The sequence below is a fragment of the Natrix helvetica genome (assembly GCF_964273705.1).
Source record: "Natrix helvetica genome assembly, chromosome: 1".
NCBI lineage: Eukaryota > Metazoa > Chordata > Lepidosauria > Squamata > Natricidae > Natrix > Natrix helvetica.
This window is the reverse complement of record NC_138548.1, coordinates 345,645,398-345,659,167: the sequence shown is the minus strand read 5'-3', so window position 1 is coordinate 345,659,167 and position 13,770 is coordinate 345,645,398. Positions and strand designations below refer to the sequence as shown.

The following is a 13,770-nucleotide window of genomic DNA, read 5'->3' as shown; positions in this document are numbered from 1 at the left end:
CTCAGCTTCCATTGTGGATAAGCTTATGTGTTTCTGTCGTATCGACTTCCATCCAATCAGTACACCACCTAGCATAAAGGCTATGCCGGAAGTTGACTTCCTATTATCTATAGCAGCTGCAAAATTCGCATCAGCATAAACAGTCAAAACTAAATCCCTATTCGGTTCTAAATACAATGCATAGTGGATAGTTTTCTTCAAATAACGCAGCACACGCTTTGCTGCTTGCCAATGCCTCTCTGAAGGACTATTATTGAATCTAGCCAGTTGGTTCACACTAAATGATATATCTGGTCTAGACCAATTACTTAGGTACATTAGGCTACCTATCAAAGATTGATAGATTCCCTTATCAAAACCAGTACCCTAAGTTACCTCAGATTTAAACTCCAATGCCATTGGTGTCTTTGCAGTCTTACATAGCTCCATGCTATATTTCTTAAGCAAATGATTAATTTTACCAGCCTGCGACAGCTTAAAACCTTTACTGGTTCTAACCACGTCTAAGCCCAGATAATGCTTAATTTTACCCAAATTCCGGATTCTAAATTTACTCTCTAATTGTGAAACAATGTCAATAGCTTCCTGCTCAGACCTAGTAATAATAGCTATATCGTCCGTGAACAAAAGCAACGAGATCAAACCATTTTTCACCCGTCTAAATAAACAAGGATCAGCCAAACCTGGAATAAATCCCATAGCTTTTAGTTCATTTACTATGCATCTGTTCCACTCAAAACCGGACTGTTTTAAACCATAAAGGCTCTTTTTAAGTCTCCAACAACCAGTCTGGCCATTAGAATCCACACCTGGTGGCATCTTCATATAAATGGTATGCTGCAATGGAGCATGCAGATACGCTGTTTCAACATCAATATGGGTAACATTACACCGATACTTAGCAGCCCACACCAATGCTGCCCTCAACGTAGAGGCTTTCAAGCTCGGAGCAAAAACCTCATCGTAATCCCTCTCAGTTTGGGAAAACCCTTGAGCAACTAAACGAGCCTTATAAATAGCATTGCCAGCAGCATCATTTTTAATTTTAAACACCAATCTACAGCCAATTGCACTCTCCCCTGAAGGGAGCTTAGCTTCTTCATAAACTTTCAATTCCTGTAAGGATTTCAACTCCTTCTCCATAGCTGTCTTCCACAATTTCTTTTCCTTTTCAGGATACAGCCTTAACTCTGCAAAACTAGAAGGTTCTATGCTAACTTGCAATACTACACTGGCTTGGTATCTGTCGGGTGGATGCCTGTCCCTAGTAGACCTCCTAGGCAATACAGGACTTGCAGGATCATCCTGTTCCACCTCACGAGTAGATTCTACATCTACATCTTCCTCCCCTTTCAGAGTAATAGATGGACTATCCTGATTCTCTAACTGCTCATTTGGTGTATTGTGATTAACCAAACGATCAACATCTATATCTCATTTGGTGTATTGTGATTAACCAAACGATCAACATCTATATCATCACAAACCTTGTGAAACTCTTGTTCTAGCTTCTCCCAACCAACATGTTCTGAAAATTTAGCACTAGCACTGTGCATAATTCTCCGAGTTCCAGGTTCCCAGAACCTAAACGATCTATGATTGGAATTGTACCCAACAAAAACCATTTTCCTAGCTCTGCTTTGATCCTTCCGTCTAGTCTGTGAGGGAATATGCACCCAAGCAGGGACACCAAATGTGTGTAAATAACTCAAATCAGGCTTCCTACCATGCCAAAGAGTATAAGGAATCTTACCAGTAGTTGAGTTAACTACTATGTTCAGAATATGGTTTGCACACATTATAGCCTCACCCCAAAGCTTTTCTGACAAACCAGAATCAACTAGCATAGTTCTGGTCATTGCCTGCAATGATTGACCACGTCTTTCAATAAATGAATTATGTTCTGGCCTGTAGGGGGCAGAACGCCTATGTTCTATACCAGCATTCTCCAACATTGATGTAAACCTATGATTAGTGAATTCAGACCCATTATCAGTGACTAGGCAAAGTACTTTTTTATCCATCTTACGTTCAACAAACTTTAACCATTTAGTAAAATGTTGGAAAGTTTCTGCCTTTGATTTCATTACATAACAGAAACCATACCTAGAATAATGGTCCATAATGCTGAGTATATAGCAGGCACCTCCTAAGCTAGGTTTCTTAGGGCCAATTAGGTCTGCAAACACTACATCCAGTGGTTTAGATGTCTTGAATCCTTTAAACCGGTTTGCAGGGGTAACCTTACTTTTAGCCTGGTTACAGGCATTACAGTTAAGATATTTTGAACAAGGTTTCAAATTGATTCCATTAGATAGAATAACAGTTTGACGTACCATTTTAAAATTTACATGGCCTAAACGTCTATGAAGTAGATGTATACAGTTATCATGGTGCTGTTTATTTCTATAATTAGGTTCAGAACTCGCAATATTTAAAGAGTTCTCATGTAGAATAAATAAATTATTCTCCAAATTGGCAATAACACTATTACCTTCCTTTTCAATAATACATCTATCATTCTTAAATGTTACTGTAAACCCACATTTCACAAGGTCTTTTACAGATAATAGGTTAAATTTCATTTTAGGTACATATAACATTTCCAATTTTTCATTAATACATGGACAATAAGCTGTACCTTCACCTGAAGCCTTAATTTTCCAACCATTTGCTAAGGAAATGTGCTGTTTGCTAGCCTTCATAGTAACAAACCTTTCTTTAACCTTGGTTATAGAATGGGATGCGCCACTGTCAACCACCCAGAAACTATGGTTTACAGCCTTATCAACCTTAGCTACAGTTACAGTAACATTGTTGCTTTTTCTTTTACTATTAGCAACATTCCTTTTCTTGCTATTTTTACAGTTCTTAGCAATATGCCCCTTACCACCACAAGAATAACATTTCTTAACAAAATTTACAGTTGAAAACTGTGTTTCTTCTTGTGATTGATTGTCTCTGAACTGAACTCTATCCTCTCTTCGTCTGGACTCTTCAAGCAATCTCCCGGTAACCTCAGATAATGTCAGTTCATCACGTGAAAGAACTTCCAATGAGGAAACAAAAGAGTCGTAGCTTTCATCAAGCGATGATAGAATAATATACACCTGTTGAAGCTCAGAAAAAATTAACTCTTTTTCTTGCAAATCCTGCAAAGTTTTCTTCATGAAGTCTAAATGAGCCAACATATCACCATCTTTTTGCAAACAGGCTCTAAACAGTTTCCGTGTGAGATGAATATGAGCACCCACACTGTCCCGAACATAAATTCTCCACAATGTGTTCCAACACCTAGCAGCAGACTCTTCGCCACGAATATGGACCAGTTGCTGGTCATTCAGTGTTAGTCCAATAATGCAGAGAGCTCTCTCATTGTCCCTGTTAAACTGCACAATCTTCTTCGCATCCTCATCATCAGCAGGATCCCAACCTGTAACATCCGGTGGGTTCTGAACCACAGACCACAGTCCTTCTCTACGCAGAAGTAGGGAACACTTCAAGGACCAGGAAACATAGTTGGTTCCATCAAACCGGGTAATCATGGAGAGTGCAGCAGACTGTTCATGTGCCATATTCACAAAAATAAACTATCCAAAAAGTGGTGCATAAAAATAAAATATTAAGGCAGGGTGTCTGGGCCCATAACCAATGTTAGTGGTACTAGTGCGATTAAGCACTAGCAATGAACCCCAGGTCGAGGTTATAACAGAGCAACCCTGTTAAGTATACGCAGCGTGCGATATATAAAGCAACCACACTGAATAATGGATAGTAAAGTAACAAAAATAAACTTTACTTTCTGAAGAATATAGCAAAATCCATAAACACAGCCAAAAAGTCATACACAGAGAAAAACAGTCCAATAACTTACACACAGTAAGTAGTAGCAACAGTAATAACAGTTAGACAGCAGTTATCATACATCAGGCAAGAGAGAGAGACAGAGAACATCAGCTGCAATTTATATGCTGCAATCTACTAATTAGTAGATCTCCTCTCTTAAAGATATATAACAATATATTGTCTACCCAACTTGTTGGTTACACCCTAACAGAGTAGTAGATAGACACATACAGTCAGATAGATGGTAGATAGCTGATAGATAAATGTTAGAGAGATAGAGATGATAGATAGATAGATAGATGATAGATAGATAGATAGATAGATAGATAGATAGATAGATAGATAGATAGATAGATGATAGATAGATAGATAGATGATAGATGATAGATGATAGATAGATAGATAGATAGATAGATAGATAGATAGATAGATAGATAGATAGATAGATAGATGATAGATAGATGATAGATGGATAGATAGATAGATAGATAGATAGATAGATAGATGATAGATAGATAGATAGATAGATAGATAGATAGATAGATAGATAGATAGAGGGAGGAGAGAGATAAAGAGAGAGTTGTAGATAGACACAGACAGAGAGAAAGATGGTAGAGAGATGATAGATAAATGTTAGAGAGATAGAGATGATACATAGATGGATGGATAGATAGATAGATAGATAAGAGAGTGATTAAGAGGGAGTAGTAGATAGACACATACAGTCAGATAGATGGTAGATAGCTGATAGATAAATGTTAGAGAGATAGATAGATAGATAGATGATAGATAGATAGATAGATAGATAGATAGATAGATAGATAGATAGATAGATAGATAGATAGATGATGATAGATGATAGATAGATAGATAGATAGATAGATAGATAGATAGATAGATAGATAGATAGATAGATAGATAGATAGATAGATAGATAGATAGATGATAGATAGATGATAGATAGATAGATAATACTTCATCGACCACATAAGGAATTTGTCTCTGGTGCATAAGCTCTCAATATAGATACAAACAACAAAGTGATAAAAGGCTCATCTATCATAAATCATAAGATTCAATCATAAATCATAAGATACAAACAACAATTGATAAATCTTAATATATCAATAAGATTTTTATCCCACCTTATAAAGGGTGGGATAAAAATCTTTTTTTAAAAAAAAACACTACTCCTTCCCTGGCCTTCTCCCATTGTAGATTACTCTTAGTTTACTCTTTTTCAGTTTACCACCAAGAGTAAAGCAGTGGGCATTATTATTGCTAATCTCTCATGGGGAAATGAAAACTTAAAAAGTGACAAATGAATCCCATAAGTGAAACCTTACTCAAAGTACTTGCAGCTGAAAAAATATCACTGAAAGAAAAGTGTTGGAAAACCTGAGAATTTGGTTCTGGGACCTATTATAAATTCCTAGAAGAACCATATGCTCAGAGGCCTGCTGTTCCTACTTATTTTTACCTCATCATCTGCTATTCTGCAACTATTTCCAGTCGATGACCCACAAATTTTATTCTTAAAAGTTAGCTGACCTTAAAATATGGCATGGTGAGGCTGACTATGACACAGTTACTAATAAGAAATGGAAAATTTATCTAGATTTAAAAGGGAATAATGTATAGACCTCAGTCTTGACAGTTTAATCCAGCATTAAATTTCTTCCTTTCGTTCATATATTTGAGTTAGTCATATCAAGGACCTTTTGAAAAACCCACCACTTTCCTTTCCTTTTGAAAGGAAAGAATGGAGGTGTATGAAATTGGTAGCAAATGTTTCATACTTAGTTATGAATAATATTTTCCCCCCAATAACATATTTATACATACATTTCTATCCCACCTGCCTTGGGTTAATCACTAAGCAAAATGAGCACATTTAGGGTACACGCTTCTTCCCCTAGCCATTATGTTCTTAACTCTTCCGCTGCCACACTCAACTTTAATTTTCATAAATTTTTGTAGTTCCATTTTTCCATTACAGTGTAATAAAGTTATTAAAACGCATTTAAAAGTGCTGAAAATGTCTATGTTTTTCTAATGCCCTAGTCATAAGTAAATAATTTGCTTATAGTGTTCGATAAATATATTCTGTAGGCTTCCTGACTGAGTTGGGTGGTCATATAAATGCTCTAAATAAATAAATAACTAAAAGTTTGAAATTAATACGGTTGTGGGGTGCAACCTGGGGGATGGCCTGGAATAAAACTGAATGTCAATTCGCGAAACTTCCCTAACTTGCTCCCAAATTGCCATAGGCAGGAGGATGGAGAATTGAACCTCACAGCTGCATTTGCACCTCCGTCGAAACAATGCACATCCTAGCCGGCCAAAGTCAAGGCCATCTCCACAGAAACCAGGAACGGATGGAGGGAGTGACTTCTACGACCCGTGAAATTGCTTCGTTGCGGAATGTGACTGATGACACACCTTGGGGGGGAGGGGGAAACGGGGTCGGAAGAAAGGTGCGAACTGAGTGGGGTCAGAGCTGGCTTCACTAGGTCTGTGCCGACATGAAGCTGCTAATAAACAAATGGATTTCTCTTGAAAACTGGCTTGAGGCTCTGACACTGAATTTATAATCTTGTTTCATTTTCAGCACATATTGACTCAGAGGTGGCATTCAGACGGTTCTCTCCAGTTCAAGTGAACCAGTAGCGCAGCTGCAGAAGGTTCTGCCCACCTTCTCTGAGTGAATGCGCGCGAGCACTGTACAAGCGCAGAAGGTGGTGCGCATGCACAGATGCAGCACATGCGAGCAAAGCAAGCAAGCGCGCACTCACATTTGCACACCAGTAGGGAAGGTAAGTGAATTCCACTGCTGGCCTGACCAATGGAAGAGTTGAGAGGCACCATTGTTGAGCTGTAGGGTATCAGTTGATCTTAATCCAGCCTTCTATCCCACCCTTACTGTGAAGAGCTGAGGGTAGCTCAGACAGACTTCCCCTCATTTTTAATTTCACAGAAATCTGCGAAGGAACCCAACTGGAGAGGAAGTGAGTGGTCCAAGCTAGAGAGTGACAACAAATTTTTAAAAAAATAACTCAAGGCTGAAAAGAGAAAGTCGTTCTCTGGCTGGCTGAGGATCTGAAAAACCAGAACAGACATGGGGGCTCTGTGCAGTTATTCTCAGTCCGTCCGGGCTCTATGCTGAAGAAAGTTTCAAAGGAGAGATGAGCTACTTCCATTAGCAGTGTCTCGTGGTGCTGGTTTGAAAAAGGAAACCTCTTTGTCTCTGAGACATCTCTGCATGATTATGGACTCCGGAGCACCAAATTTTAAAATCTTAGGTAAAGGTAAAGGTTCCCCTCGCACATATATGCTAGTCGTTCCTGACTCTAGGGGGCGGTGCTCATCTCCGTTTCAAAGCTGAAGAGCCAGCGCTGTCCAAAGACATCTACGTGGTCATGTGGCCGGCATGACTAACCAGAACGCTGCTACCTTCCCACCAAAGGTGGTCCCTATTTTTCTACCTGCATTTTCACATGCTTTCAAACTGCTAGGTTGGCAGAAGCTGGGACAAGTAACGTGAGCTCACTCCGTTACGCGGCACTAGGGATTTGAACTGCCGAACTGCCGACCTTTCTGATCGAAAAGCTCAGCGCCTTAGCCACGGAGGCACCGCGTCCCCAAAAATAAAATCTTAAGAACTGTAAAATCTAAAGGAGGACCCCTGTGATAGTCCTCTCCAGTTGTGTTTTTGGTAGCTCAACCAGGGATGAAATTCAGCAGGTTCTGACAGGTTCTGGAGAACCAGTAGCAGAAATTTTGAATAGTTTGGAGAATCGGCAAATACCACTTCTGGCTGGCCTCAGTGTGGGATGGGAATGGGGATTTTGCAGCATCCTTCCCCTGCCACACCCACCAAGCCATGCGCACAGAACCAGTAGTAAAAAAAATCTGAATTTCACCACTGACCTCAACTAATGTACAGGTAGCTTGACTAAAGTACAGCTAGCCCTCAACTTAAGAACCATTAACAACCATCCAATGTCGCAGTTCAAAAAGTTGGAAGCTGGAAAAAAGTGTGTTACAAGTGTTTCTAATTCATAACTGGCATGCATTTACGATGGTTGCCACATCACTTCACAACTATGTCAAAATAAAGGTTTTAAAATCAGGCACGACTCACTTAACAACTGGCTTACTTAGCAGTGGACATTCTGCTCCTAATTGTGGTCATAAGTCGAGGACTAGCTTTCTGCTAGCTCAGATTCTGTTTTCTTCCATGTTGAGGATTTAAGCTCATCCTCAGTATAAGGGATGAACCGGCAACAGGATGGTCTAGTTTAAACCATGAAGTCCTTTCTCCACGTTGAAATTATAACTCTTGCCATATTATTTTCCGTCTTTAATCTGGCCTTTTCTTTCCTACAAAAGGGTAACAAAAGTTTGCATCCTTCATAGCCATTGTTCATAACGTGTCTGCTGTTTTTGATGGTCCTTCTGTATCAAAAAAAAATCTGGGTTTTTTTTTTTCTAGTCTTCAGATATTTCAGATTATAAATTATGGCTGCATAGGGCAACAATGGCTCTGTTGGAGGGGGGATGAAAGCCCAAAAGATTTGGGGGGAAGGGTGGATTATTCTGTTCTAGGCATTATATTGATAATACTAAAAACCTGGAAATATGACATGTTAACTTTACATCATAAAATTATAACTGATCTCTCTGTCTCACACCCACAAAGTTTAAAATAAAACCGTGTGTGTGTGTGTGTGTGTGTGTGTGTGTGTGTGTGTGTGTGTGTGTACATACATAGACAAACAAGGATGTTGCATTTGTGCTTAAATAATACACACATACGCACATGCATACATACATATACATATATATGTACCATATGCACAAACATATCCATATACAGATAGTCCTTGACTTACAACACTTCATTTAGTGACTGTTCAAAGTTACAACGGCATTGAAAAAAAGCAGCTTATAACCGTTTTTCACATTTACGACCATTGCAGCATCTCCTTGGTCCAAAAGTTCCAATGCTTGGCAACCGATTCATACTTATGAGTCGCAGTGGCCTGGGGTCATTTGATCCCCTTTTGCAACCTTCTGACAAGTGAAGTCTAAGCGGAAGCCAGATTCGCTTAACAACCGCATTACTAATTTAACAACTGCAATGATTCACTTAACAACTGTGGCAGAAAAAGTTGTAAAATGGGGCCAAACTCACTTAACAAATTTTCTCACTTAGAAACATAAATTTTGGGCTCAATTGTGGCGGTAAGTCGAGGACTACTTCTACATATACTCATGTGAAAGCCCTGGAGACAAAGCATGGAAGGCAATATGTTATTTTAAAATAAAGTGATTTATGCCATGAAACACAGTAGAATGGAAAACAGACTTTCTTTACTGCTCTTTACCAGTTAAAGGTAAAGGTTCCCCTCTCACACATGTGCTAATCATGCTCATCTCCATTTCCAAGCCGAAGAGCCAGCATTGTCCGAAGACGTCTCCGTGGTCATGTGGCGGCATGACTAAATGCCAAAGGCGCATGGAACGCTGTTCCCTTTCCACCAAAGGTGATCCCTATTTTTCTATTTGCATTTTTTACGTGCTTTCGAACTGCTAGGTTGGCAGAAGCTGGGACAAGTAACGGGAGCTCACTCTGTTACGCGGCACTAGGGATTCGAACCGCCGAACTGCCAACCTTTCTGATCGACAAGCTCAGCGTCTTAGCCACTGAACCACCATGTCTCCATTACCAGTTATGGAGCATTATTAGAGACAACCATTTAATCAGCTGTGGGTGCTCCACCACTGGAGATTTTAAAAAGATATTAGACAACCCTTTGTCTGAAATGGCATAGGGTCCCCTGCTTGAGCAGAGGGTTGGACTAGAAAACCTCCAAGATCCCTTCCCGTGCTCTTATTTTGTTATCATGCTGAAAATCAGAAGTCTTGCCTTGTGGAGCAGTGAAAAGGCAGAATGTCTGAAAGGTGAGCTCATACAATAAATTGCATCAATACAGAACCTAACTGGTAGAAACCTGATCAAAACAGAATTTGGCATTTACATTCTTTCCCTTATTGCTGGGACCCCAAGATATTTTTCCTGAGGCCATCAGAACTATCTGCTTAGAAGTCCCCAATAACTATAAGTAAGCCATAGTTTACCTTGCAGCTGAGATTGCTTGAGTCTCCTTTCCATTCTGTTTGGCTGGTAATTCAAGTAGAAGTTACAGCCTTCTTCCCTCATTGTTACTCCAGCTACTAGTTTAATCTGAAGGAGGAAGAGCACTTTTGTTCCAACTCTTCTTAGTATGAGTAGCTGCCCCAACCACAGCTTTCTGGAGGTGGGCCACAAGATTGTACAGGAAATGCTGAGACCAGCGAGGAACAAGCCTGCTTTGTTTCCAAGGCTTCCCCCACTTTTATTTATCAAAAAATAAGATAAATTTCTTTTTCAGAAATTCAGAAAGGAGAAAGCGAAGGAGGAATTTCATTCATCAGCAACAGATCAAGGCAACAGATCCTTTCTCCTTTTGGGTTGTCCTTCTCATTTCTCCTCCAAATAGTGTCTCATTGCAAAGCCTTCAGAAACTCAAGGCAGCTTACAGGAATATAAAAACCTCATATACAAAACAATAAAACTAATAAAAGAGAATAATCACATAATAAAATAAAAACTCCCACCCCGGCAACAACACATCACAAGAACCATTTAATGGGCTCCATCCTGCTTTGCGTTACCCAGGCCCGCTGGCAGAATCAGGTCTTCAGCGACTTCTGGAAGAATGAATCTTATGATGTATCACTTGTTTGTATCTTATAATTGATGATCTATGCCTATGGCTTATCACAACGATGGCAAACTTTTGGCTCGCGTGCCATAAGTGGGGGGAGTGCAGGGGGATCGTGTGCGGGTGTGCCGCACCCATAATGCAATGCGCAACCCCCCAGTGCACATATGCACCCTACAGGTGCGACCCCCCCATTTTTTGCATGCTTTTTTCGCCCTCCCCAGGCTCCAGAGGCTTTATAGGAGCATGGGGAGGGCAAAAACAGCCTCCAACGCCCCCCCCCCGGAAGTCCTCTGGAGGCTTCAGGGACCTTCAGGAGGCTTCCCTGAAGCCTCCGGAGCAGTTGGGTCGTTTTGAGCGCTCCAAAGGCTTGAGGGACCTTCAGGACGCTTCCCCGAAGCCTCCAGAGCAGTCAAAAAGAACCTCCGGGCAAACCGGAAGTCCGTTCCCAAACTTCCGGTTTGCCCATAGGGCTGGTTTTTTGCACTCCGGAGGCTTCAGGGAAGCTCATGAAGCCTCCGGAGGGCCTCCGGGGGGCGGGGGAGGCTCTTTTCGCCCTCCCCAGGCTCCTATAAAGCTTCTGGAGCCTGGGGAGGGCGAAAAATGGCTTTAAAAAGGGTGAACTCAGTTGGCCAGCACGCGCATGCGCGCTGGCCAGATGACAGGGCAGCGCCTCGCATGCCCTGACAAATGGCTCCGCGTGCCATAGGTTCGCCATCACTGGCTTATCACTTTGTTATTTGTATGTAACTGAAAGCTTACGCACTGTAGACAAAGTGTCCAATCAAAATGACTAAGGTGGGACTTAGGGTTAGGGTTTCTTCAATGGTAGCTTGGGATATATATAACTACTGAATTTTGCAAACCCCAAATGGAATTTTCAACCCTCTTTTATAGTGATGCCATTAGAGCAGAGCAGATTGAATGATATGAAATTCTTCTTCCCAGGCTTCAGGCCAGCTGGTCTAAATGTCTATGGAGATTCTCAATCATCCAGGTCATGGTTGTCCCAAAGATGCTTTTTGCAAAAGGCTACTGGGCTTTCTTGGTTTTCTTTGGAAAACAGTTCACTTCTCATCCAAGAAGCTTCTTTAGTTCTATCTGAAATAAGTTAGAATTGAAGAAGCTTCTTGTATGAGAAGCAAAACATTTTCAATGGAGAAAAGGCAAAAAACAACAAGAAAGCGCAGTTGCCTTTTGCAAAAAAAAGGACCTTTGGGACCCGCTGGTCTAGGTTGGTTATCATAAGATGAGCTGTCAATTGAATCATTTTCTCAGCATTACAGCCTCCTCTAGAGCTCAGTTTTTCACATCAAATCACAAGGCTTTTGGAACACTGTCCTTTGGACAGACGATATCAAAGCAGAGATGTTGGCCATAATGTGTCAGAGTTTGTTGCAGAAATCACATCCAGAAAGCACACACAGATAACTGATTCAGCAGGATTCATTAACTTCTTTATATACATAACACATGAGTAAATGTACAATACCAACAGCAGATTCTTCCAACGTGGTAGGGAGGAGGGACTGTAAGCAGGTTCAAACACAGGCAGGATATACAGAGAATGAGTTTCTTAGTTTCAGTTCAGAGCTAAGCCGCACCCAGACTCCAAACTGTTTCAGCTCCCATTGGCTGACCTTGTTACTAAGCCTTATTCGTTGGCTGGCCTTGTTACCATGTCTCTGCTGGTTCATGAATATTCTGATATAATGTAGAGCGCCACATTTGATGAAAACCAAACATACCATATCAGCACAAACATCTCATATCAACTGTCATAAAATATAATTTGAACCTGGTTGTTTGTGCCTTGAGAACTCTGGGTTGTTTTGTTCAACTATTCATGTGTGTGTGTGTTTCCTTGGCTGGGAAGAGATAACACAGAGATAAGAGAGATTATTTGGCAGTTTATCTCATAAGCCACATCTTAGTCCTAAAGGCGGTAAACCTGGGAAGCAGCATTTCAAATCATTCCAAAATTAATTAATTCTCTAAAAATGAGGAAATTCCTCTTACAGTCACCAGGATTCTGTGTCTACCCTACCCATTAAAGAAACTTTCCTGAAGTCTGTGTTGTTTTTCTGTGAGGCTGGACAGACACCTTGGATATCCAAGACTAATGGATGTGCCACATTGAAAGGCTAATAAAGGAAAGTCCTTCATTAAAGAGTCAGTCTGCTACCAGTTTTATCTGGTGTGATGGGTATGCAGGATTCTCATCGGTGTTACAACCCTTCTGAGAAATTTTCTTGTGGTTTCACACTTCAAATGGCAAAAGAGAGCTCACATTTCCTTTGCCGCCCAAAGACCAAGCTATAATTTGATGCACTCTATCTTGAAAGAATGTAGAGGGGTATATACAATACAATACAATGCAATAGCAGAGTTGGAAGGGACCTTGGAGGTCTTCTAGTCCAACCCCCTGCCTAGGCAGGAAACCCTATACCATTTCAGACAAATGCCTATCCAACATCTTCTTAAAGACTTCCCAGTGTTGGGGCATTCACAACTTCCGGAGGCAAGCTGTTCCACTGATTAATTGTTCTATTAATCAGTGGAACAGCTTGCCTCCGGAAGTTGTTATGACATTAAACCAATCTTCTTTGTGGCCCACAAAGACTCCAAGTAAGAATTTTGCCTTTTTTGTTTCTGCTGATTAGCAATAAGTGTTTTGTTAGGGTGCATTTATGTTTGAGTAAAGGCCAAAAAGCAGAATTGGTTTTTCTGAGCGGAAACACAATAAACAGAATCATGAATGTCTGGGGTTTAATTTATCTTTATTTAAATCCCACCTTTGTTATTTTGACAGTGGTCATAAGTATGGGGTCAGGGTTCCAAGTAACACCCCCAACCAAAGAAAACTCCGAGGCTTGAGTTCCAAAGTTCCATTTTATTAGAGATGTCATATTGGCACATCTGGGAAAACCCAAAGCTTCCAGGTTTTCCCCACCCAAATGAAAGTCCAAGACCCTGCCCCCACATGTCCATCGCATAGTTGTATCAGGCACCATCCTAATGGGAGATACCATATTTTTTGGAGTATAAGACGCTCCGAAGTATAAGTCGCACCTAGCCTTTGGGGAGGAAAGCAAGGGAAAAATATCTGCCTCTGCCTCCCAGCAATTTGTCTCTTTGCAACAAACAGCAA

General features: G+C 40.7%; 1 protein-coding gene across 1 annotated transcript in view; it reads right to left on the bottom strand.

Moving 5' to 3' along the window:
- LOC309383159 (killer cell lectin-like receptor subfamily B member 1B allele C) overlaps positions 1 to 10,094 on the bottom strand; it is a 29,222-nt gene extending 19,128 nt beyond the window's left edge. The window contains exon 1 of the mRNA XM_081935365.1: positions 9,994 to 10,094. Coding sequence (XP_081791491.1) covers positions 9,994 to 10,075 — 82 coding nt within the window. The 5' untranslated portion in view covers positions 10,076 to 10,094. The remainder of the gene's footprint in view (positions 1 to 9,993) is intronic.
- Between the last annotated feature and the right edge of the window lie 3,676 nt (positions 10,095 to 13,770).